Source organism: Zeus faber (genome assembly GCF_960531495.2).
Source record: "Zeus faber genome assembly, chromosome: 7".
Classification (NCBI taxonomy): Eukaryota; Metazoa; Chordata; class Actinopteri; order Zeiformes; family Zeidae; genus Zeus; species Zeus faber.
In genome coordinates this window covers 7,674,168-7,699,713 of record NC_137203.1, presented here as the reverse complement: position 1 = coordinate 7,699,713, position 25,546 = coordinate 7,674,168, and the positions used below count along the sequence as shown (strand labels likewise).

The 25,546-nt window shown below is 46.0% G+C and overlaps 1 protein-coding gene across 3 annotated transcripts in view; it reads right to left on the bottom strand.

Annotated features, from left to right (window-relative positions):
- Window positions 1-25,546, bottom strand: part of rusc2 (RUN and SH3 domain containing 2) — a 35,503-nt gene that overhangs the window by 7,290 nt on the left and 2,667 nt on the right. For 2 of the 3 annotated variants that reach the window (XM_080003322.1, XM_080003323.1), the window contains exons 2-4: window positions 9,377-11,175; window positions 6,819-7,416; window positions 1,840-2,535 (exon numbers count right to left, since the gene is read on the bottom strand). In XM_080003322.1, coding sequence (XP_079859448.1) covers window positions 1,840-2,535; window positions 6,819-7,416; window positions 9,377-10,993 — 2,911 coding nt within the window. In that variant the 5' untranslated portion in view covers window positions 10,994-11,175. Of the gene's footprint in view, window positions 1-327; window positions 529-1,839; window positions 2,536-6,818; window positions 7,417-9,376; window positions 11,176-25,546 lie in introns of all 3 variants that reach the window. The other variant, XM_080003321.1, reaches the window with a different exon arrangement.

The following is a 25,546-nucleotide window of genomic DNA, read 5'->3' as shown; positions in this document are numbered from 1 at the left end:
ATGTCTTCTGATGGTTGGAGTTACCAAATTCCCAAAGCAGGCACTCATGAAGGTTTTTAGAGCTTAAAAAGGTCTTTATTATGACTATAACTACTTGAATAGTTTCTTTAAAACAGGTCTTGAGGAATTCCCGTTTAACTGAAATAACAGCCTAAAAATTTGTATTTTTTATCTTGTTTTGTTGTATTTATTTATTTAATTTAAAAAAATTAACATTATTATTATTTTATATTATTATATATTTTTTTAATCTCATTTTGGACTGAAACCCATCAGCGTCTCCTGCTAACGCCACCACTCCTCATCATCAATATTAGCAATGAGCACCGTTGGGCCTCCCGGGGGCGTGGCCAGCGGAGGCCACTGGGAAGTCAAAGACGTTGCGCCTGGTGCATCGCAGGCCCCCGCTCCTTCTGGGGTCCAGGCTCCCGGACCCCGAGGAGGGGGCCCCACAGTTTCTCTCCACCCCCAGGGGGTTTCTACGGCGGTACTCCCTCCATTTCAGGGCCTGGGGGGACAGGTGGTGCGCTGTGGGGGGGCGGGGGGTGGGGGGGGGGCGGTTATGATTAAGGAGTTTAATTTGGTTGGGGTTGGGGGTTGGGGTTGGAGAGGTGGGGTTGAGAGATAGATCAAAGGATGTATATGGATAGACGGATGGATGGATGGTGGGTATATGGACATATGGATGGTGTTGGTAGGTTTGTTGGCGTTAGGATTATAGGTGGATAGATGGATGGATTTATAGATGATATTTGGATGGATGGATAGATGGATAGATAGTTTTATAGATGATATATGGATGGATGGATGGATAGATAAACGGATGGATAGATGGATTTATAGGTGATATATGGATGGATAGATGGATGGACAGATGGATGGATTTATAGATTATATTTGGAAGAATGGATAGATGGATGGATAGTTTTATAGATGATATATGGATGGATGGATGGTTGGATGGATTTATAGATAGATGGATATATAGTTTTAAAGATCATATATGAATGGATGGATGGATAGATGGTTGGATGGGTAGATTATTTTATTGGATGCATGGTTGGTGGGTATATGGACATATGGGTGGTGTTAGTAAGTTTGTCAGCATTATGAATGGATCGACAGATGAAATGACGGATCGTTGAGGGATGGATGGATAGATGGATGAATGGGTGGATGATATGGATGGATGGGTTGGTGGTAGGATGTTCGGAGGGATACATCAAAGGGGAGGAATTAGGTGGTAGCAGATAGATAAACAGAGGAACGGCAGAGAGAGGAGGTAAGTCAAGGAGGGAAACCAACAGATAAAAACCCAAAACGATGGGAATGACAGGATGAAGGGAAAGAGAAAAGAGAAAAGGAAAGAGGTGTAAGTGTGAGGATTCGCCCGAAGCTGCTTTAAACATGTTGCCCCCTTTTTGAAATGTTCTGCGGTTGAACAATCCCAAAGATCACTCCCAACTGCCCCTATTACCACTGACAGACAATATTTTGAACCAATATTCAACCGCATCAATTTGCCATTTCTGGTGGAGCTGTCAAATTTGTGTTTTAAAGTAAAAATATTTTTGCATATAAACTCATTAAACGCAATTTCCTGTGAATTTTCAGTCACCAAAACATTGGTAAAAATTGATTGTTTTAAGTGATTTTAAATCGAATGTAAACCAAGCCATGCAGCAACATTTCAGAAGGAAAATGACGATCACGGAGGAGGGTGAAATACAAAACGTGGGCGATTTCGACGTTGCTATATTGACCCGAGGATACATCGTTGACGCTGATTACATCAACATCGCATGACTAAAACTACCAATCACACACTCGCTGACTTACCGTTGAAAGGCCGGGGTCCGGGCCCCTTGTTCCCATCAGGCTGCTGGGCGTAGTCCAGGAAGCCCAGCGGACTCAGAGCATCACTGTTCAGCGCCGGCAGGCTGTGGAGCGCCCCCCGGTGGTAACAGTGGCCCTGCACCGCTGACAGCATGGGGGGAACCACACCTCTCTTCACCGCCAGGGGCGGGGGCGTCGTGGGGGGAGGGGCCGACGCGCCCGGCACTTTGGCCCCCGAGGCCGGGGTGTGGAGGGAGCTCAGCGGGCAGGAGAGGCTTCGGGGAGGCTGGGGGCTCGGGGTGCACGTGGAGCAGGTCCCGGAGCTGCTCGCCCCCTGCTGGCGGACCGGGGAATAGCTTCCCAGGGGCGAGGGCCGGATTGAGCCGGGAAGGGGCCCGGCGGGCCCCTGCATGCCCTGGAGCCGGTGCACGTTCTCGGCCGCGTCATCCTCCCCCTCCTTCTCCTCCTCTTCGCCTCCCGCACCTCCGGAGCCGGAACCAGAGCCAGAGCCTGCGCCAGGCCGGGCCTGCATCCCAGACATGTAGCCCGTCAGCAGGGGGAGCAGCGGCTTGGGCTGGGGGGGTTTGGAGCTCAGCTGGTGGTGGAAGGTGAAAGGCTGGATGGGGAGCGAGGTGGGACGCTGGTCTTTAGTGTAGCGGACCACCACGGGACTGCCGTCTGAAGAGGTGGAGAGACCACCTGGGGGACGACAGGAAGGTGGGATAGGGAGAGAGAGAGAGAGACAGAGACAGAGACAGAGAGCGAGACAAGGCCAGGAAGGATAAGTACAAAAACAGTGAAAGAAAAGAAAGCAGGTTAGCACGTTTATCAAGCAAAAAAAACATTATTTCTTCTTTTCGTTTCTGCTAATTCTAATAAGTATACTAATACTAATTCCTCGCAGACCAGTATCTACTATACTGTAAAACAAGACTAAATGACACAAATATGTGGAAAGTTAGAATACAGCCGGAAGACCACCATAAAAAACTGCCCAGTCATGGTTCACAAAGATAATGGTACAGAGAGTCATGCTGCCGCCACACACACACACTAACAAATATATACAGAACACACACACACACACACACACACACACACACACACACACGAGCAGCCGTGTAGTGTCCAGGTGTCCAGTCCTGCGGCAGGGGCCCCAGCGTGGAGAAGCCTTTTTTCTACACAATTTCAGCGTGTTTTCCCGCGGTGTGGGAGCTCCTGTGAGTGTGCGTGCCATGAACCCTATGCTGCTCTGCGTGACTGACATGGGAGTGTGTGACGTTGCGCAAGCTGTTTGTGCCCCGTGGGCCGGCCCTCCACCGCCACCTGAGCCGGGCGCTTTACCGGGATCCCACCACACGGGGCAGCGGCGAGCTGCCGCGGAGGGAGGCACCAGGCGAGGCCCAGGGCACCCTGGATAAAATCAAATGAAATGTTAAATAAAATGTATTGGCATAGAGGTTCAGGGACTTAATTTTTCATAATTTACTTTAGATAACAGTTGAGATAATTATGTTAATAATTATGCCTTATATTTTTGTTCTATTTTAATTTCATTTTAAGTCTTCCCTGTATGTTTCTTGGGATGTCAATATATTTTCTATTTTGTACAGTATTTATTATATTTATTTTATAGCAACATCATATCAGTGAAGATTCAGCAACTGGATTGCTCATTTTTCGCCTCTAATTTGTTCAAAAACAGATTTTAGGTGGACGGATCAGGTGAAATCAGTGAAAGTTGCGGAGTAAATACAACGGAACCTGGAAGCCATGCTCAAAACCCCATTGGCTCACAGAACCCAGAACTTGTGCTCAAACCCCATTGGCTGACAGAACGAGGCAGGATCCTCCCACTGAAACAGCCCGTTTTCAGACGGGGTGGAGTGGACGCGTGTTAGAATGGCTGGAATGTGTCATCTGAGTGGAATTTCAGCAGAAAAACTAAAAAAAAAAAAAAAAAAAAAAAAGTTTTGGGGACCTCAGAGACCTACATCACCTTGGTGAAAAGGAGCATAACAGGGCCCCTTTAATGTTGATGAGTTGAACCTCACTCCCCTCCTTCCTTTCTTCCCCGTTATCTTCTTCCTCGTCTTCCATCTGCCGCACCTTTCCTCTTAGTCCGTCGTCCTCTTCTCCACTCCCTCCTCTTCCTCTCCCTCCACCACCGTATCCCTTTCTACCCCGGCTTCATCATAACCTCTCTTCTCTCCTTCTCCCCTCCCTTCGTCTCCCATTTCCTGCAGGAATCGATCGGCCGGCTAATGGCTCTGCAGCGCTGCACGCTGGCATCATTAGCCAGGGAGCGTCCTCCAGTAAGGCAGCCGGGCCCGCGGTGGATACGCTCAGATGATGGAAGTGCAGGGCGATGAATAATAAATGTTCCAGCTTGTTGCCTCGTTATAACAACAAACTTCATATACCCCTTATATATCACATCAAATCCCCACCTGGATGCGTCTCTATCATTATATTAATCCCTTCTATCTGGGAGCTCCGGTCTGCTGTCTGAGCCACATCAGGGTATTTGCTGTTGACAAAGCCCCTTGTTGAGGTGTCTTTCCAATTTGAGCAATTGCATAATACCACAAAGTCTAGTAGGGTTTTTCAAAGATTGAGAGAAAAAACCCTCTTATTTTTCAGTTATCATCTTTTCCCCCAGCCCGGGGACAATAAAGTCTTATCTTATCACTTCCATGCAGGAGAACTGTTTTGAACAGGATTTCTGAAAATGACTTGTTCTACTACCCTCTAGCATCGGGTTTAGCGGTGAGAATCTTTGTTTATCAATGGTTACCATGGCAATTCCCCCTATTCTCAGTGGGAGCTGGAATAAGGGGGATACCGGGATTTTTTTTCCCCTCCACTTTCAGGTGTTACGGTGATAGAACGTTGACGACAGTGGCGTCGTTAGGGGTGGCCGTCCGGGGCTTCAGCCCCGAATGTTGAAAGAGTAGCCCCTTAAAATAGCCCCGCAGGGCCGGTTCTGCACCTCGATCGCTCCCTCTCTGACGGAACCGACTGTGCCCATGGCACGCCAGCTACGGGGCGTCTGTGATGGGGGCGCCAAAACAGTGTGTTATAATTTTAGTTGTAGGTAATTATAATCCATGGACATTCCATTCCAAAACAGCTCATACTCGGCTGAGCTTCTTTCCACGGGAATTCCAAGTGCTTTGTGTGTACGTGTGTGTGTGTGTGTGTGTGTGTGTGTGTGTGTGTGTGTGTGTGTGTGTGTGTGTGTGTGTGTGTGTGTGTCTGCGGTTTAGTGTCTGACCTGAGGCTGTTTATTTAAGGAACACACGCACAGGCATTTAAGTCTAAGCTTCACCAAGTGGTGCTGCTGACATTACCGGACATTACCGAGGGTGGACGTCACTTTAAGTCTAATGGAGTTGCTCTATTTGAGAATAATTTTACTGATGGTGCTTGTATTTTTATCCCCAAAGTGTATTGTATAGGGCAGCCAAATAAACAGGATTGTACAAGTTCACACATCCAAGTTAATTTCTATGTAAAATATATACTATGATAGCATATACTACTTTGGCAATAGATCTGGAACGCAAATTGTTGCAATATATATATATCATTCTCACATTCTATTTTTTCATCTCTAATATTAATTCATACGTCATGCATAAAACAGTATTTTGAGATTGTGTGCACCAAATATTATTTGATGCGCACGATATCAAAATACTGTTTTATGCAAATCCGCAGCGACAAAACTTTGGTATAATTTGTCCTATTTTGGGTTGATGTATCGTATTTCGTTCATCTATTCATTTACTGTGTTGGTATTATATTGACTGACCCTAACCCTCGTGTAACGGTTTAGTGATTTTCCCACAGGAATCAATCTAATCTCATCAGTTTGAATAAACCTTGACACACTCACATGCACTACTGACAGCAGTGTATGCGCAGAAATGCCGGCACCAGTGCAATGGACATAGTTGCGGGTTTGCGCGCGCGCGCGCACACACACACACACACACACACACACACACACACACACACACACACACACACACACACACACACACACACACACACACACACACACACACACACACACACACACACACACACACACACAATACAAGGGGGCGGGGTTCGCTGCAGTATGATTATTCTCTCACAGCTGATTGATATTCAGAGCACGTTTGCCCCACTTCGCTGCTTTTTCTCAATCGCTATTCTGCTGCACAGCTCCATCACACGCACGCACACACACATACGCACACGCACGCACACAGACACACACACACACAAGTCAGAGCCAAGTACACTGGGGAATACAACACACTGCACATGAGAACTAAAAAAACAGAAATAGATACACAAGCGTGCAGTGCATTGGTTGAAATGGATTGCACCAGATCCAGATGTCCCAACATATGTCTCGACACTGTCGCAGAGGTGGAACTTCCAGGTTCAGAAAGTTGAAGCCCTCCCCAGGATTTTGAGTCAACCATCTGGATTTGCAAGGGTTTAACTAGAGCAGATTGCTCAGTGCTCGGCAGCACTTTTACTTTCTGACCCTGAAGTTGCTCAAGAAGGACACTACGGCGTGTAATCATGATCGCAAAATAACCCCGATAGGGTGATCAGGCCAGAGTTGACTCACTCTGAAGTGAGTGGCTACGAACTAAATAAAGTAATACATTGACACACAATATTGATTTGGAATTATTTAATAACTAGGATGGTAGGTAGAGGTAGTATCACAAGATGGCGCCACTAGCTAACGTAAGTAAGAGCATGTGGGCGGAGCGATACAAGGGACAATAACCCTGCTGGAGAAGAAGTTGCCTGTGGCCAAAGCCATGATTACCAGATCGGAATTCAATATCCAGACTGGCTGCTGCTGTGATTGACCAATCAGAATGGAGTATTCCAAAAACTAATCTGTGTAATAATGTCCTAATGCACGACACTTAAGACCGTCACAGCTGCAGTACGTGTTCATGTCCTACCTTCAGCCTTGGCCCGTGCCCCCTTGGCTGCCAACCCGTGCTGCTCCACGCTGCCCTGGCTGTAGCAGCGGGTGAAGGGTGCAGGGGAGCGGCTGCAGCCGTGGCCGTCACCCTGGGCCTGCTGCTTGGGGGCAGGGGAGAACTCCACCGAGGAGTGGGGATGGGTGGGGTAGGCGGAGGAGAAGGGATCCGCCGCGGCTCTCAGCGACGGCGACCCTCCGAGGGCCCCATTCATCCTCTTGCTCCTGGCGATCTCCGCAAAGGAGGTGACCCGCTGGGGAGGGGGCGGAGCTTGGGCGGCGCCCTCGCTCAGCCGGACGGGGCAGCTCAGCATGCGCTCTAGCGAGCCCAGCCGAGGGGCGGGGGACTTGTCCAGGTTGCGGTCGTAGCTCCGGGAGCGGGGGCGGCCCCCCGAGGAGGCGGCGGAAGAGCAGGAGGGGTCGCCAACGCCGGAGCCTCCCCGGCCAACAAGGGGAGGGGAGACATTGACGTACACCTGGCCCTGGATCTCAGCGGGATCAGACTGGACCTTGCCTCCTTGCTGCTGCTTCTCTTGCTCCTCATCCTCATCCTCATCTTCCTCGTCCTCATCATCTCGCTATATTGAAAAAAAAAAAAAAAAAGAGTTCAATCAGGAATCATGGATATTAATGTGCAGGCATTATTCATAGCAGACTTAGAAACCTCAAACACAAGCATTAGTCACAATGTGTAAATTGCTACCACTTGAGGAAGCACTAGTCTCTCATGACCCAAAGAATACAACATAATTAGAGCTGTCACAAGTTTTTATATAATCGTCCGATCACAATTATTTGAGACAATTACTATCATCTTGCTTATTGACTTTTCAAAATCATTTGAAGCCAATGTGCAGAAATAGAATGTGAATGTGGCACATTTCCATCTATACACTATACTATGGTAGTGGCATAAAATGAACAAAAATTGCCAAACTCAGTCCTTTGTGTAAACTAAAAGTGTTTTGTCTTTTACGAGTCAGCTCTACATCCATTCTAGTTCGAGCCCTTTCTTTGTCTGACATTATTTGGCAACGTGCGGCTTCTTTTTTCCAGATGCTTTGAGACCGACTTTCTGCAGCGTGTTATGCAACAGAGCCCTCCATCTTACTACTTTTAACAGCCCATAGACGGGGGCCAGCAGGATGGACGGAGCCAAAAGACCAGACACAACACGGCGAAAAGAGGCTGATATAACACGGCCCCGATCCCAAAATCCCAAAGGTCACCATGTGATTCTATATGGATAGGACATTCTAGATGTCAAAATACGTACCTACAAAATATAAATTATTACACTTTTAAATATCTATCTATATAACCCACTAAAATTGCAATTTAAAATGCAATCAGATCTAGGTCACAATCTATTTAAAGACATTTTGTTTCCAAGGCAAAAGTTTCCAAAATGAAACAATGAAATAAATAATAATGAATAAGTGAATCAGACGATGGACAAAACTCTTGGGCCTTAATCACTTTGGCAGCAAATTTCTTCCAACGCTGTGCCATTGGCGCTGTCCGTCATTAAGCCTTTGTGGTTTATACATAACGCCCAAAAATAGCCACCAGACGCGCTTCTCCCAGAGAAGCCCAGACAGAGGCTGAGCTGCTCTCATCACCTCTGAACAGAAAGCATCGTGGCATTACAACGCACAACACCTGCCGCTTCCCAGCCACAGAGCTGATTATTTTTAGAGCTGTTGTGACGTAACAAACTTTTTTAATGTGTCCATTACGCCGACTTCAACGTGGTTTTAAAACCGCCAACAAGTGACGAATAATCAAGTGTGGTGGTCCAAAACAAAGTAGGGCCCAAACCCAAATATATAGTGAAATATACAATACTGTTTCATGTTCATAGTTGTCCAACATTCCCTTGAACATTGATATTTTAGGCAGTAATTGCAATCAATATCTCATTTAAAATGATTTATAATTGTGATTGTAATGGTGGAAGTACGAGTTCTCTTTCTGAATCTGATTGGAAATGCTTCGAAAGGGCAGCATCAACTGGGTTAAAGTTCACTATTTGAATGGAGGGTGTCTTGGCTTGGAGTGAATTTCGGGCACTGTGCCACACCAGGGGTAGGGTTACTGCCAGGTATACCAAATGAACGTACAGTGTGTTTATCATGAGCGTGGGCAAGTGGCTCCAATAAAACCCAACTCGGCTGCTCATTTTGCTTTTCCCTCCGTTTTTTTTTTTGCTATTTCTGTGCTTTTATGACACTACTTTGTTTTTATGCGTAAAGCACTTTGAACTGCCCTTGTGTACTGTATGACACATATGGTACAAATACAAAGATTCGGTTTAGAGAAAATGTTTTAGCTTCCTCATTATAAATCTAACTTTGGACGCTGGATTTTCCCCCCCCCCGTTATAATAAGAAATCTTGGTCCACGGATACTGCATCAGATTTCTGGAAACAATGCAGTGCCATAATGGGAAGTGCCATGGGAAGCAATGGGGCAGACTGAGCAGACTGAAGTGGGCCTCCCAGAAATAACTTGACGAGCCCGCTATCCCTCCCTTACCTGGGATGAGTCTCCTTCCTCTTCCTCCTCCTCTTCCTCCAGACCTTCTCCTCCAGGTTGTCGCCTGAAGAGGTAGTATTCGCTGGGCTGGGTCGGGGTGGGGCTGTTCTTGCTGTGCTCATCAGAGCAGCTGGTGACGGAGGACCCCACCGGACTGGGCGAGGACTGAGACGAGAGGTCGCAGGTCACCAGCTTGTAGTAGTTCTGCGTGGCCACCACCAGCCGCGCCTGGCTCTGCAGGCAGGAGGTGAGGTCGCCGGACGAACTGGAATGCGAAGGGCGGTAAGAGTTGCAGTTGGCGTCGAGGTCCAGCACCCCCTGGTGTTCGGCGGAGCAGGAACAAGTGGAGGAGGTGGAGAGGTGGGGCTCGCGGAGGGCAGGGAAGGCGTTCCCGAAGAAGGCGGTCGGTTGCTGCGACTGGGGAGGCTCTGTGGGGGAGGTGTGGAGGTCAAGGTAGAAGGCCCCTGTGGTTGACTCTCTCTGGCCTCCCGGCGGCTCAGAGGCGGAGGAGGTGCAGGAGTGGTCGGTGGAGCTGTTCAGGTTTGTAGGCACTGAGACCGGGGGCTTCTCGGGGACGCCGTTGTTCATCTTGTTGTAGATGGCGCTGAAGTTGACCAGCACGCCGTCGGAGCTGTTGCAGGAGGAGTCGCTGCCGTAGCCCTGCTGGCACTCTGAGAAGGGTTCTGGGAAGGCTTGTGGAAAATGCCGTGGGTAGTTCTGGGAGAGTCCACAGCAGGAGCAACGCTGGGCCGAGGAGCCGGAAGAGGAAGAGGAGGAGCCCGCCTTGCTGCTCCGCCCACACCTCATGGGATGATCGCCGTCCTCATCGTCATCATCCCCCCAGTCTTGCTCACCGCAGTCCACGGACATGTTGGAGCTGCGGCTGCCATGGCGACGCTGGCTGTCCAACCCCAGCAGGTCTAGGTCGTCCAGGTGGTTGGTCAGATCCGAGGCCGTACAGCCCCGCAGGGATTCCCCACTGCCTCCTCCCGCCAAGCCCCAGGGCTTCCCCAGAGTGCCGTGCAGGGGGAAGTGCTCCGAGGCGAAGCCCAGATCGTGCAGGTGGAACGGCGTGACCCCGTCGTCGAGGGCGGCGTTCGTGTCGCCGTGGAGATGGAAGGAGGAATCCTCCAGGTACCCGCTGAGGTTGTCGCCATCTTCCTCATCCTCCTCCTCTTCCTCATCTTCGCCATCCTCGGTGTTCAGCAGGAACGGGTTGCGGCGCAGGGGGTTCCTCTTCCGAGGTTTGGCCCTGGGTAAAGTGTGCGCCATCACCAGCTGGTCCTCAGAGTTGCTGGATGTGAAGGAGGAGTCATCGCTGGCCATGCTGCCTCCTCGCCCGCCTCCCCTCCCCTCTCTACCTCCGCTGCGGGACCTCCAGGGCCCGCTGGAGGTCTGGATCAGGCTGCTGTAGAGCAGGGCCTCCCTCTGGAGGATATCCCTCTCGGGGAGAGAAGTGGTGCGACTCAGGCCCAGGTTCTCCGGCGGGCTGAAGAGGCTGCTCCTCTTCAGCGAGCTCCCGCAGCCACCCTTGCGGCCGCCCGACACCTGGCAGTGCACCAGGGGGATGTGGTGCACGATCAGGGTCTCTCCGGACAGCTTGGGGGGGCTGTCCATCGTCCTGCCGGAGTAAACAACTGTGCTCAGAGGGGAATTCGGATGGGAGGAGGGGTTTTGGGTGAAGGGGCGGCGGTTGAAGGCCGGTGCGGTGGTTAATTGGGCCGTCCCAGAGCTGAACTGCTTCCTGGGATTTGGAAGGAGAGGTCGTGGAAGTCGACACCGTGGTCAGAGTGGTACATCTAGAAGAGACAGACAGCGAGATAAAGGAAGGAGAGAGAGAGAGAGAGAGAGAGAGAGAGAGAGAGAGAGAGAGAGAGAGAGAGATGTCATTAAACCAGGTATAACCCAATATCGGATATTGTCAGAAACACCAAGTCCAATATCTCAGAGGGTTGTCCAACTCAAATAAATGTAAAATCTAACGAAACTAAGGAGCTCCTCACGCCCATCAGAGTGAGTCAGCATCATGCGACATGGAAACAGTGTCCTCAGATGGAGAAGCTGTTTACAGGGATATGATCTCATCCCCCCTCCTATGATGAACACACACACACACACACACCCCCCCCCCCCCCAATCTGGCAGCTTTCAGCAATTCCCTGTCTGTTTCAACAACAACATCTTGTCTCAAGTATTTTGGAATGTTCCAGTAAAACCCATGAGAAGGTACTGTACTACCGCCCCACTTCAGATTGGGAGGACATCCTCCCATCCCATTCCCATCCTCCGCAAACAATTTCCTGGAGCTAAATGCAGCGCACACAAGATAATTGGAGACAGAGCCCAACCGAGTCCACCCACGCTGCAGCATCTTACCGTAAAATAGCATCCCAAACAATAGAGAGAGTGAAGCAGCACACGGACCCGGGTACAGACAACGGAACGACCTTTGGAGGCAACGATCGCGGAGGGCACGCCAAATGCCATTCAGGGCTGTTTTTTCTTAACAAACTGAGGGGACCGAAACGGGAACCAGTCAGTCCACGGTGCATTTGGCACCTTCTCCATTTAGTCTGTGTTCTCTTTAAGTTTCCCAGAACATCAGGAAGGCTGGATATTGGTCATGGTGTTGCCGATGAGAAATATCATTGTCAACCGGCAGAGTAGGGAACGTTATGCTGAGCAAAAGGCAAAACACCGAATGGACGCTCCACATCCCTTAAATCATCACTTTGACACTGCGGGGGGAAGGTTGAGATGGTTACCCTTCAAAAGTAAGAGGTTTGCCAACAGCTTAGTGGAAAAAAAGCTATTTGATTCCATTCTTTTATCTTATTATTATTATTATTATTATTATGTTTCATGCTACTCAATTCTATTAGATTATAATAAATATATAATATAATTTAACCATATTATATTGTATTGTGATAAGGTTTATTCCGTTCTCAACAAGCAACCAGTAGGGATGGCTGTGAATGTCACACACGTTGACTGCAGTCAGATTCCAACCATTTAAGAGTTACACTTCTCTCTGCACATCCCCTCCGACAGCCCAGGTTCTAGCTCAGTCCATTTCCACTGAATCCATTGCTCCAGGGCTGAACGATTAATCGAATTCAAACCGACATTGCGTGTTCTCTTTTTATTTTATGTTACACAATAGAACCAATAGGGCTGTCCGGGGCCGGCTCTTCCTATAGGCGATATAGGAGGCCGCCTAGCGCAGCATCCCGAGGGGGAGGGGGGTGGGGGCGGTGGTGGCTCTCTGATGGTATCGATGATGCGCGTGCCAGCGATGGCGTGCCAGAACACTGTGTTTTTATTTTATGTTACGTCTCCTAATGGAATGAAACAAGTGTGTAATGGGGACACTTTCTCTGTGGTGCCCCCCCGGCCTATAGCGATTGTTTTAACCCCCGGTGACACCTGGCGCTCCGGCCCGGGCTGCGGTGCACTGTCTGCGGTGCACCGCTGGCAGGGCCTGGAACACCTGTAGAGTCTGGACGGAGCCTCTTCCAGAATGATGCGTCTGTTTGCTGTTGTTTATTTTTACCATTTTTTATTTTTTTATTTAACAAGCATAAAGCTGTCCCTGAGCATATGAGTGGCCCTCCGCGTATGGAATGTTAATGTTTTAGATTCAAACAATAACAAGGCTTGAAGTTAAATCAATGAGTCAATATTCTGCTGTGATTAAAGGTTTTTCTTTTAATAATTCAATAGTTAAATAAAGATATGTTATTCATATCAGTTCATGCATCAATTCATCACATTTCTTCACAATAGGTAGGCGTGGCCGATGGGAAAGAGAAGTTTACATGTTGAGTGTATCCTATGTTGTGTTGGTCGTACTTAAGAACGATTTATTGCTTGTGTTAAGGAGAGCCATGTTGGATTCAAACATAGAAATATATATTTATGATTCCCCTTATTTACAATTCTTTATTGAAATGTTAATCCTGTGTATTTTGTAAGCTTCTATCTGTTTTATCCCGTTATTGTAACGCACACTGACTGAAAGAAAACAAAACAAAAAAAAACAAAAAAACAACTACAGCTGGACTTGAAGAATCTCAGTCGACTGACGGGTCCAAATGATGATTCACTCGTCGACTCTCAGGGAACAGCCCTAGATGGAGTATCAAACTCCTCCTCGATATGGCCTGACTCAGGATCACGACAAGGGCCCAGCGGAAGTTCCCAACTCAGACTTATTATTAGCAAGGGATAACCCAGTGAAAAGGAAGATTAATCCAAAATATAAATCCAATTATGGACTCATCATGTCTGCGGGTCTGTGCTGCTACTGTGTGAAGAAAAGATAGACAGATAGATGATGAATCAGACGAAGGGGTGAAAGATGAACTTGTGAAAAGCGAGTGGACAGACAGACAGATATATAGACAGACAGACAGATAGAGTGTGCTGTGCACACACACACACACACACACACACACACACACACAAACACACACACACACACACACACACACACACACACACACACACACACACACACACACTCTTTAAACGCACCCCAGCACCCTCCTGGTTGCATCCCTCTCCTTCACTCCCTCATTTACTGCCATAACTATGACAATCTCCTCCTCTTGGAGTAGTGATCAGCTGTTTATAGATCCAAACATGGTAAAATAGTTGCATTGCAGGTTGAGAAGTTGAACTCCATTTGCAGACTAACTCTGTCCGAGATGCAATGGCACAAATACTCTGTGTTGTATGCCCAGCATGCTGGCAGCACAGGTTAAAGACATAATAATGAAAAAAATAATAATACAATTTAAAAAAGATAAGACAGACAGATAGATAGAAAGAAAGACAGATAGATAGATGCAGCTAAAGGTCAGTCAGATCATCGTGATGAATGACCTTTGGAGGGTCTTCGCGGTCTGATGGCCCCCCCCCCGCGGCCCTTGACACAACGCTACATGGCGCCCGTCAAGACAAGCCACGCTACGCTTACAGCTAATCGGCCCTGCAGAGGTCCCGACCTTTTCAATCCAAACAGAGGGAGCGGCGTCTCCCCACAATCCTCTGCTCCAGGCGTCGATCAAAGCGGAGCAGGGAAAGTTGCGCAAATCCACTTTGCGAGTGACTGGCAGAGAGCCTCCATGCGTCCTGTGGAATGAGGGCTTTAAATGCTTCACTCAAAGGGACATTAAATGCAGTAAAGAGAGGGGAAGAATCTTTTTTTTTTTTAGTATTAAACTTCCCCCGCCATCAATTCTTCCCCTCGGCCCGGGATTTGAACAGGCAACCCTCTGGTCACATCTAGCCTTTAGACTTCCCTTTATTAATTCAACCAATGCTTCCTCAAATGGGTTCCAAGCTCAGCATAACGTGCACAGTCCCCCTGGAGTAATTTAAGGAAGTTCCACTCGGTTCTTTATATAATAAATGGCTTCCAACGACGTACAGATCATTAGATATTTACTATCGTCCGTTTGTTATGGTCTGAATTGATTACGTCGCCACACCTTTCCCCTCCTGCTGTGACCTGATGCTGCAGGGGACCATAGAGACCAGCTCCTCACGCCCAAAAGGTTGATATGGAAATCCTGAGTAATATACTAACCCTGCCACTTGACATTTAGGAAGATAAATGTCAGCCGTTTAATGATTACAAACATGGAATGAGCAGAGCGGGTCCCAAAACTTCAACTTCTGGGCTCCGCAGCAGAAGGGAAAATATCCACGTAGGTCAGAAAGCGTCTAAATGTAATTTTACTTTGATTTTAATTCATATTTTGACCGTAAAACACTTGATTTTGGTGATTAGCGATTACTGCCGACAAGGAGCATTTGACTTCCAGCTGCAGATTTCAAAACAAAACAAACACAAACAAATAAACGTCCACATTAAACCCCCATTTTATGAACCAAACAGTGAATGAACATTCTGTAGGAATATCTGCATTTTGAAATTAAAGCTGCCATCACTTGCATTCCTGGAACTGCCCATGTTCAAATGTTCAATTTTGAAATTGTTCCAGCAACACATGTGTGTGTGTGTGTGTGTGTGTGTGTGTGTGTGTGTGTGTGTGTGTGTGTGTGTGTGTGTGTTTCCATGAAAAATATGAAACAGACTTTAAATCAATTTTTCGGTGGAGTGCTTTGTAAGCAAGACCTTCGCAGTAAGTGAGGACAGAATAGCTTTCAGAACACGCGCACACACGCACACAAATATTGATAGAAACTTACATCTTTTCTCTGTCAGCACAAAGCAATGTTCCCTTCTAACCTCCATCAGCCTGCAGCCCTGCAGAGTCTCTGCTATTATGCGACCCCAGTCATGAACGGATTCTCTCATTTTCCGCTGGGTGTCAGGTCCTTAAACCATCGCAGCCATCCAATGTGTTTATACCGTTTAATGCCACGCTGAGCTGCATTTTCTTAGTTGGGATTTAACAGTGAATCATCTTGGTTGATATATCGACACAAAGGCAAAGAATAACGGATCCATAAACCACTCCTCATCAACTCAAATTTGGCCCTCGCTTGAGTGTAGATCGGCCCTTTGAATAAGAAACAAGGTTGATGATGAACTGGAAAACGGCCAGAGGCTCAAAACAAAATGTCCTCTAACTAAAAGAGTCAGTTTTTCCTGTAGTCCTGCCCATTGGCGTCTCAACCAATCACAATTGCACTTTCTGTCAAACTAATGTAATTCTTAAATAGTCGTATATTTATCATGCATTGTTTAGTTAGTCAAAACTGGAACAAGTGGAGAAACATATAAGTTACATAACACATATACATACATAAGTTCCTTTTTTTTTTATTAACATTAAAAAAAATCCTGTTATTTTGTAGCTGCTATATAGCTGATATATAGTTAGGATTAGGAACCACAATCACCAGTGAGAGAACCGTTCCAAAAATAAAAACTTTTCATATTCAAAAGTTTTTATCTTTTTTATTTCAACTTATGCACAAATAACAGCCAGGTGGAACCAACCATAAACTAAAATGACGTAACTTTTGCCTCATACAGTAACAGTTCTGTCAAATTATATTATGTCCTCTGTCTGATTCAGTGAAATACATCATTCACCAAATTCACTGCGGAGAAGTGAATAATCAGTCAGGCCTTTCCTGGACTGGACGCTGACGTCACACACACACACACACACACACACACACACACACACACACACACACACACACACACACACACACACACACACACACACACACACACACACACACACAGTCATGAATAGGTCTATTGATAAAGCTCCCCGCTCTGAGCACCACCGCTTGGACACCCACCCAACACAACCCATTAAAGGAGCCTAAATAGAGGGAACGCAGGCAAGAGAACCCCCCCAGACATGGCAGTGTTAGTGCCTCGCTCTACACAGCGTTGACAAATTTCATACTGACAAATACCTCAAAAACAATGGGTTAATCGGGTCCCACATAGAAAAGATCTTAAAAAACAAGTCCTGCACAGCACAAAAGATAGAGACAGACAAAGAAAGGGACCAAAGGAGAGAGAGCGAGAGAGAGAGAGAGAGAGACCCAGACAAAGGCAAGGAGGGAGAAAGAAATAGAAAGAGAGAGAAAAAGAGAGGTTGAGGAGGAGAGACGGCGTGCCCCTGAAAGACAAACGCATTTGACCGATAAACAGATTACTAAGTCGGATCAAATATCTGGGGATCCAGAACAAAGAGGCTCGGCACCGACCAATAGGGAGCCGGGTCCCGCGTGACATCACCAGCCCTAGCTACACAGTCGGCCAATCAATAATGGAAGATGAGCGAGAGGGGGGGAAAAAAAAAAGACGACAACAACAACACCGAAAATTGTGACGAGGCATCAAAATAACATGTGATCGCCATGGCAACCACAGCAGCATCACAACAGCAGCAGCAGCAGCAGCAGCAGCAGGAACAGGAGGTTTGAAGGTCAAAAGATCCCACACTGTACCAGCGGACAGGCAGAAAAACACACACGTACGTAAACCACTGACCTATATAGAACCAGCCAGCCCACCGAAAGCCTGCCATGCTGTGGGAGCCAGTTCCACGGGTTTCCATGACATGACATGACCAAATTCCCAAAGAAATTCCAACATCCTTTGAAATGATTTACTTTTTAGTTCATATAAATAGTTCATGACATATACACATACAGTACATTAACAGTTGTCCACGTCTTATATAAGTAATACACAAAGCCATATTTTCTCCCAAAACTTATTGTTATTATTTGAATTTTTTATACAACATCTAGAAGGGAATTTAGCATCAATAATAATTTTTCAAAATGCTGATTTTCAAAATTCCCTGACTCCCCTTGAAATTCCAGGGCTTGTGAGAACCCCCCGGAGCTGCTCTCATCAAATCAGATTTTCATGTTTTAAAAACAAAGCTCTCATCATGTGGCTGCATGATGTGTGCAGTCTGGAAGCGACTGGAACCAAACTACACTCCTTTTCATCGCTCGCAGTTCTCTCTGTGTTTGATCTGGAGGCTGTCAGAGGATCAATATATCGTATTTAAAGGTACATTGGCACAGTTAAATGATCTTTTACAGAACCTTTAAAAAGACATTTTTGAAATATAAGTACATTTATGTATTTTTTTTTTTATACATTTATGTATGGGAGCAGTAGCGCAAAGAACCCGTGAAACCTGTGATATTGGAATATATTTTGAAATAAATTTAATTCAAGATTTCATAGTAGATTGAAATTCATATTTGAAAATCTTAATACCTCAACATACCATTACTACGTCAAAAATATATATGATAGACCGTATAAGATATATGAAAAAAGCACGATATGATATTTTATCCCCATTGTCCATCCCTAATTAGACAAAATGGATACTTTGGTGAACATAGAAATACTCTTCTGATCACACAGTATATCTGCGAACCTCAACCCTGGCACAAAACCAGTCGCTTTGGCCCTTTATAAGTTGAAATGTTTATGTTACACTAGTGGCTACACCCAAATCATGATGTCACCGTGCATATTTACTCATGGGTCGATGGAAGAATACATAAAATCACACCAGGTTTTGGGCATGCAGCCGGGCTGAAAGCTTCAACCTCTGCTGCAACGTTCTGCTCTTTAAGAATCTGTTCAAATAATAATATCTGCACACGCAAATGAACACTCAATATCAAAGTTATTCTTTTTTCTTTATTGCAATATTACTACCGACCACTAGGAGAACCAGAAGGCGTGTGAAGACTTGCTTAAAAGACGGTCAAGAAATGTATTTGCCTCACTGCATATATGCATGACCAATTCAGCTAAGACACAAGTGTTATTTGGTGGCTGGCTTTCTAAGTTGAACTTTCAAACTCGTGCTTGTTGGACTGCTTCAAGCGTTTCCCCATCTCTTCTCTCGTGAACAGTTTTTGGTTTTCCATCACAAGCTTTGCACATGGTGCATTGAGCTGCAGCATGTGAATGTCTGCAGAAAAGGTCTCCCCTTTCAAACACCAGTGAAAGAGGTAGAGAGACGGTCAGAGAGAGAGAGAGAGAGAGAGAGAGAGAGAGAGAGAGAGAGAGAGAGAGAGAGACTCAAGGTCATAAAAAAACTGGTTAGAACGAGAAAAACAAACCTGTGCACAGTGTGAAACAGGTCAAATGGAGACGGAGCCACGTTGTTATACAACGCTCAAAATATGGGGGGAAAGAATGTGCCTGAAGGAATCTCAAAATTCCCTTTCTGCAGAGAGAGCGAAAGAGAGAGAGAGCGAGAAAAAAAGAGAGAGAGCGAGGGAGAGAGAAAGAGAGGGAGCGAGAAATAAAGAGAGAGAGAGAGAGAGAGAGAGAGAGGGGCCACCGAGGCACTGTGTCACTGCCAGAACTGCAGATCCAGCCCGTCGGCCTCACAGGATCTCGTGGGAAAAGGCGACATGGAAGAATTCACTGCGACGATAATGACCAGGAAATGTTGCATAAAGAAATGTCCGTCGCATTCTAAGATGTTATTTTGTTTTTAATGTTTGGTCGGTTCATAGAGAAGCTCCTTTTTGCCCCTACAGCTCACATTGGATTAAGTTCTGTTTTGTAGTTTTTCCCCTCAAAGTCTTGCAGTTAACTTCGTCAATAGTTGAATTGTCCTTTGACGAATGGAGACAAAGATCTTTGGGTTGTGTGTGTGGAAACGCACACACACACGCACGCACACACACACACACACACACACACACACACACACAGCGAGGTAGTCGCTGAAACAATGGACATCCGCGTTCCTTCTGTTCGTATTACTTCCAGGAATATGGATCTGGGCGGGACGGAGGCGTCATCCCGTCGACAACAAACCCTCCCAGATAACTCTGATGACGGAGCTATAGGGCTGATTCCATACCACTCGTTCATGGTATTTTGTTTTGGTCATTTTTACGTGAAATGAAGTGTCACTCAATATGATGAACCACAGCAAGACTCGTTTTTTTTTTTTTGTTTTTTTTCCTCCTCACAAAACATAAACATAAACATAAACATAGAAACATCAGACGACAACATGTATTTCACAAAACATGATTAATTAAGTTGCCGGAAATCAGCAATTGCGGCGCCCGGCCTCTTCCTGTGTAGCCATGGCAGTAAAGGAGAGAAAGGGAGAAGGAGGGTGTTCGGGGGCGTGTTCGAGGCAGATGCTGGTAGTGTGTGTGTGTGTGTGTGTGTGTGTGTGTGTGTGTCCGCCGGTGAATGCACACCTACATCCACATCTAACCACCACAGATTCTAATAGGGATGAACGGACACTAATACCAGTAACGGGTCGGATTGTGTATTAACATCCAAATATTCCTGTGTAGAGTGACAGTTTGTGTCTGTGTTCTATCTACGTATATGTTGGATTTAATATCTAGGCAACACACATGCACATGGAACAAACCCTACACGTAGGGAAAGTCCATGGAGCTAAACTTAGATCATTTGAACCCTGACTCCTTTCTTCCTCCAGCGCTAAGAGGACTCCGCCTCTCTCTCTCTCCCTCGTTCTCTCTCCCCCTCTCTCTCGTCTGTCTGTCTGTCTGAGCCTAAGGAGCTTACAGTCGCTTACATAACCGTCGGCCGCTTGGTAGTTATCAGCGCTGTTAACCCTCGCATCGATGCCTTGGCGGGAGGGCGGCGTCGCTGTTGCCACTTATTTTCATGCGAGGTGATAAAACGTAGGTTTCATCGTGACCCTGAAATAAACTGCCAGGTTGTACTGTACGCGCGGTGACGGTTGACCTTTTGAATGAGCTCTCAACACCACGTCTGGTCCCATCAGGTGAGAGCTGGCCGTGTGGAATATGTGGTGGTAATGTTGTTGTGTTTTGAGCTTCTACCGTGGCCACTGCGACCGAACCACCTGAGGCAAATAAATAATAGATGCATAAGGTGAAACTCATCTACTCATCTTCTACTTTTTCCAAATACAGTTTCACTCCAACTTTTCTTTTGCAAAGTCGTAATTCGTAACACTGTTGTTTAAAAAAAATCCCATATTTTATACTTCTTTTAGAGCTGGTGATTTATAAGAAACAGCCACTCAGTGTATTTGCATTATGCATGTGCTCTTCTCAATGCTGTTTCCATTTTCCTCCATCAAGCCCCCTCTCCATGCGCTGTGCGCAGAAAATAATCGCAACGAGTCTACGAGTCGTGTTCCGACTGATGATTCTTTCTCTCAGGGGGCGGCCCAATCAAAAAAACAAGTAAACAAATCAATTGATCAGAACATTCTCTCTTACTCTCTCTCCCCCTCCCTCCCTCCCTCTCTGGCAGGACTCTGCCCTTCCCTCTTCACTACACCTCTTCTATTTACTCCTACTCCACACATCCTTTTTCTTCTCCAGTGCGGGGCCCAAACCAGCTATTTTCCTTCACCCCCTACTCTCCTTTGCCTTTGCCTTAATCAAACCATCCCTATTCATCTCCCGTCTTCCACTGGCCGATAGCACAGGCCTATCCTTTCGTCGCCCTCTATTTTCTCCGCCCTGTCGCTCCGTCAGACAGATAAATGTCCGACCTTGAACAAGCTGCGGTGCTGTTTTCCCTTCACGGATCAGTCAGGATGAACTGTGGAAGCCGTTCGCGTTTCCCTGCGGGGCTGTAGTGGCCGGGATTTTAAAAATGTATGGATGTGCCAAAATAGTCGACTCGTCCAGTGGTTCTCAAAGCGGGGTCCCCCCTAGGGTCCCTTCAAGAGGCTCTAGTGGCTCCCCCCCAGCAAAGGCATTCATAGTTTAACGTCATTGTTATTTAATTTACAAGAAGGGAGCAGCGTTTGAGCGTGCAGAATAATGACTGTTTTGATCCTAGTTTCACTGTTCTCTCCCAAAATAAGAGTATAGACAATAAAAAACAACAATAAAATAAATTCTCAGATCTCTCAAATTCTCGGATCCTGTAAAATGGGGTCCGTGGCTTAATGTGGATCAAAGAGATGGTACTTGTAAAAAATGTAAAAAAAGGTTGAGACTAGTGGACTGGACTAGTTTAATAGTAATTGCTCAGGATTGACAAAGTGTTTTACACCTAATGAATATTTTGACACTTGATGATTGATGGTGGTTAAGTACCATTCGATATTATTGAAAATACATTTTGAACAAAAAGAGCAGCGTTGTTTTTAGATTGTTAATATTTGTCCAATAATGTGCTGTTAGGGACAATGTTTTTGCCCTACAGTTCACATAAACTTATGTTCACTACTCACTTTTTGTAAACACACGACTGGTCGATTTTCCAGAGAACGAGGTGATAACAGCATGTTGGGGTATACTGTGGGAGGCACACAGGAATGGCAGAAAACTGTCTCCAAATTACCAAATTGTCCAATTCACAGGACTTGATCAGCCACATCAAGGATTCCTCTTATCAATAATGACCGTTGTGATGCTTCTGGAACATCAGTTGTGCAGTAAATTCCAAACCAAAGACTTGATCTCGAACACTCGATGATTTGATGTTGGAGGATTAAGGAAAATCAGCAACTATAAACTACGAAGGGTTAACTATTGCACAAGAAAATCTATTCCAAAAGTGAGTGAGTGGGATGGATAAAAAGAAAACCATCCATGCCAAACCCAGACAACCAGCCCTACTTCTGAGTAGCACCTTCGGTTCACCAGCAACAAAAGCTCCATTTCCCAATTCACTCAATTCGGATACGAGGGGACGTGAGGGCCGGGTACTGGTACTCAACACCTTTCAGGTATCGACTGAAATAACCCAATACCAAGGTGTGTCCAGACGTCTCCAGTCAAACGATACCTGCATTCAATCCTTGTTGGACTCAGATCTAGAAAAATACCACTACAGTGGTACCTCGACTTACGACTGCATCTACTTACGACTAATCCGAGATACCAGTAGCGATGGTCACGGAAATGTGTATCGACTTGCAACCGACTGCTCCAACATACGACCGTGCAAATTTGCAGTTGGCGCGTCGGCGGCCAGTCAGCAGTCAGTCAGTCAGTCAGCAGTCAGCAGTCAGTCAGTCAGCAGTGTGATTGGTTCACACGTCACGCTACATCTATTTAATTGATTGTCTGTTAAGGGATAGATTCACAATTTTACAAGTCTGTCTTAAAACAACAGTTAGGTGTCTATATGTGAAATTATTAGCATTCCTGCTGTACTGGCAATTTGTTTTAAATAAAATTGCCCAAATACTTAAATGTACAATTTTGTACAGGATTCGTATTTGTGTATCATGTATTCGTGTCAAAATCATTTGGATGGGGAGGAGTGGTGGCATTTTACTTAACTAAATGCTTCCATTCACATGATGGGTATAGCAGGAGAAAAAAAAGTATTGAATGAAGTACTCTATTGGTATTACCTTAAGGGTACTGGTATTGGTACTGATGTCATCATTTCTTAAACAGTACACAACCCTAGAGGACACCCGAGTCTCAACAGCATCGGTTACAACTGGGAATAGGAAAACCAAAACACAAAACACAAAAATATGATGCTTTGCAATTGTGCACTGTGGAGGAAAGACTGCAGGAGAAAGAACGAGTATGTCCCTTTAAAAACAAAAAATAAAATAAAAACGGCGACCGCTTCGGGCTGGAGGCTTCACCACAGGAAAAGTAGTCTCACAGTAAACACAGACATTTGAACCCTAAGCCCAAACAATGGAAATAAGCCCAACGACAAATATATGTATTTAAGGCAATTCAGAACACATGCACATAACCTCACGTCCTCTGTGGGCCCTATGAATGACTTTTTGGGAACGGTTCTGCTACTCCCCATTCACGCTCATCATAATAACCCCTGCTCGCTTCTGGAATTTCAAAAAAGTCAAATTGTGATCGCGACTGTGACAGTAATAAGGCTCAAATTACACACAACAAACCCCCCTCTGAAACACACAAGCACAGATGAGTCGGGGTGCTTAATGACATTTGGATAACAGATTTTAAAACCCCATTTTCGGTCACAAATGCCACAAAAACCGTGCGCGCCCACACACACACACACACACACACACACACACACACACACACACACACACACACACACACACACACACACACACACACACACACACACACACACACACACACACACACACACACACACACACACACGGCTGCACACACGCTTGCAAAGGCGTGTGTGCGTACAAGGAGCAAAGTTGGAACGCGGCGTCCCTCAGGGCCCTCTGGTTACGTAAGAGAAGACGCATTCCGACTGATAGAACAGCTGCACTCACACTTCACTAATGTTTCCCAAAACCCTGAAGGGGAGATCCATACGATCGCATCGAATCAAAGCGGATTTACAAGTAAAAACGCATCACGTAGAGAGCGATGTGATGCAATGTCTACCTTTGTTCTACGTTATAAAACAAAGTTGTTGTGTTTCAGCTGGATGAAAGCGTGAAGCACCTTGATGACCTTTGATAATTGAGAGTTAATATCTCATCACCCCGTTTCGCTGTCATTTTGTGCCGTCGAGGTGACATTTTTACATTTAAAAAGGGAGACCGCGGCGGGTGAACCCAGGTATTCCGGCAAACTCGCCGGGTCTCACGGCAGAGTGGATTTAGGGGACTTAAAGATCCAATTAAGGTTTCAATCTGAACTGAAATAAGTACGCAGATTGACTTGGGTTGAGGCCGATTAACCTTTACGCCAGAGGACGGGACGTTTCATTTCTGAGTTTGATTTAGTCACCGAAGCGCACACGTCTTTTCAAGAAGGAACCCAGCAAGTTCCTCCGCCCTCTTAAAGGACGGCAATGCAGAGAAAACACCCATGATTACAGCAATAACTAATATCAATTTAATATCAATATCAATTTTGAGTTTGTTTTCCTACAGTGGCGGCGTTCAACCTGTGGGTTGAGATACGAAGGGAGGGTCACAAAATGACAATCTTCTCCAGCTGCAGAGCTTTGATTATACTTATATAACTGACGGAGATCATGACCACACTGTGACTAAATCATCTGGACAGCTATGATGGAGCTGTATGCAGATAATTACAGGATCTGGGAAGGACCGCAGACGACAGAGAGTACCGATTTCTGTTGCGAGGCGTCGGCCAAATCAGTTATATAATAATGGGATGGTGCGACTTCACCTCGCAACCAGCTGGTTCTCGCAACTCTCTCGGGTTGTGCAAACGGAAACGGAGCAAATCATGACTTTTTATAAAGTAAAAACGAGTTCTCTCTGGGAAGCAGCTCAACCCTAGTTCAGCATCCATGCACTCAAATGTCGATAACTCTTCTTTTATAAAGACACCTTGCTGGCTGGCTGTAATTCCACATTGTTTTTGTTCTGTCTCTTGTTAAAGTAATGAGGCCACAGGGGGAAAAGAAAAACATTTTGGCTTCCAGAAAAAAAAAGGAGTAAGGTTCATTAAAGGGACGTCGTTTACAAATATATTTTGATAGTCGATATATTAATATGATATTGCACAATATATATCAGCGAGAATCATGGCAGGGTGCGCTCAGTTTCCATCACCCACCATCCAATAACTCAGATAAGAATTGGAAAAACTTTTATAGGCCTATGGCAAAGAACCATTAACGGAATATGAAGAGTTAAGTGGTTAAGTACCAGGATTTCTCTGTGTGTAGCGGCCATTGCCATATCTTGATACACAATTTGTAGTAGAAAAAAAGAAATTATCATTTCTAAACGTCGAAAT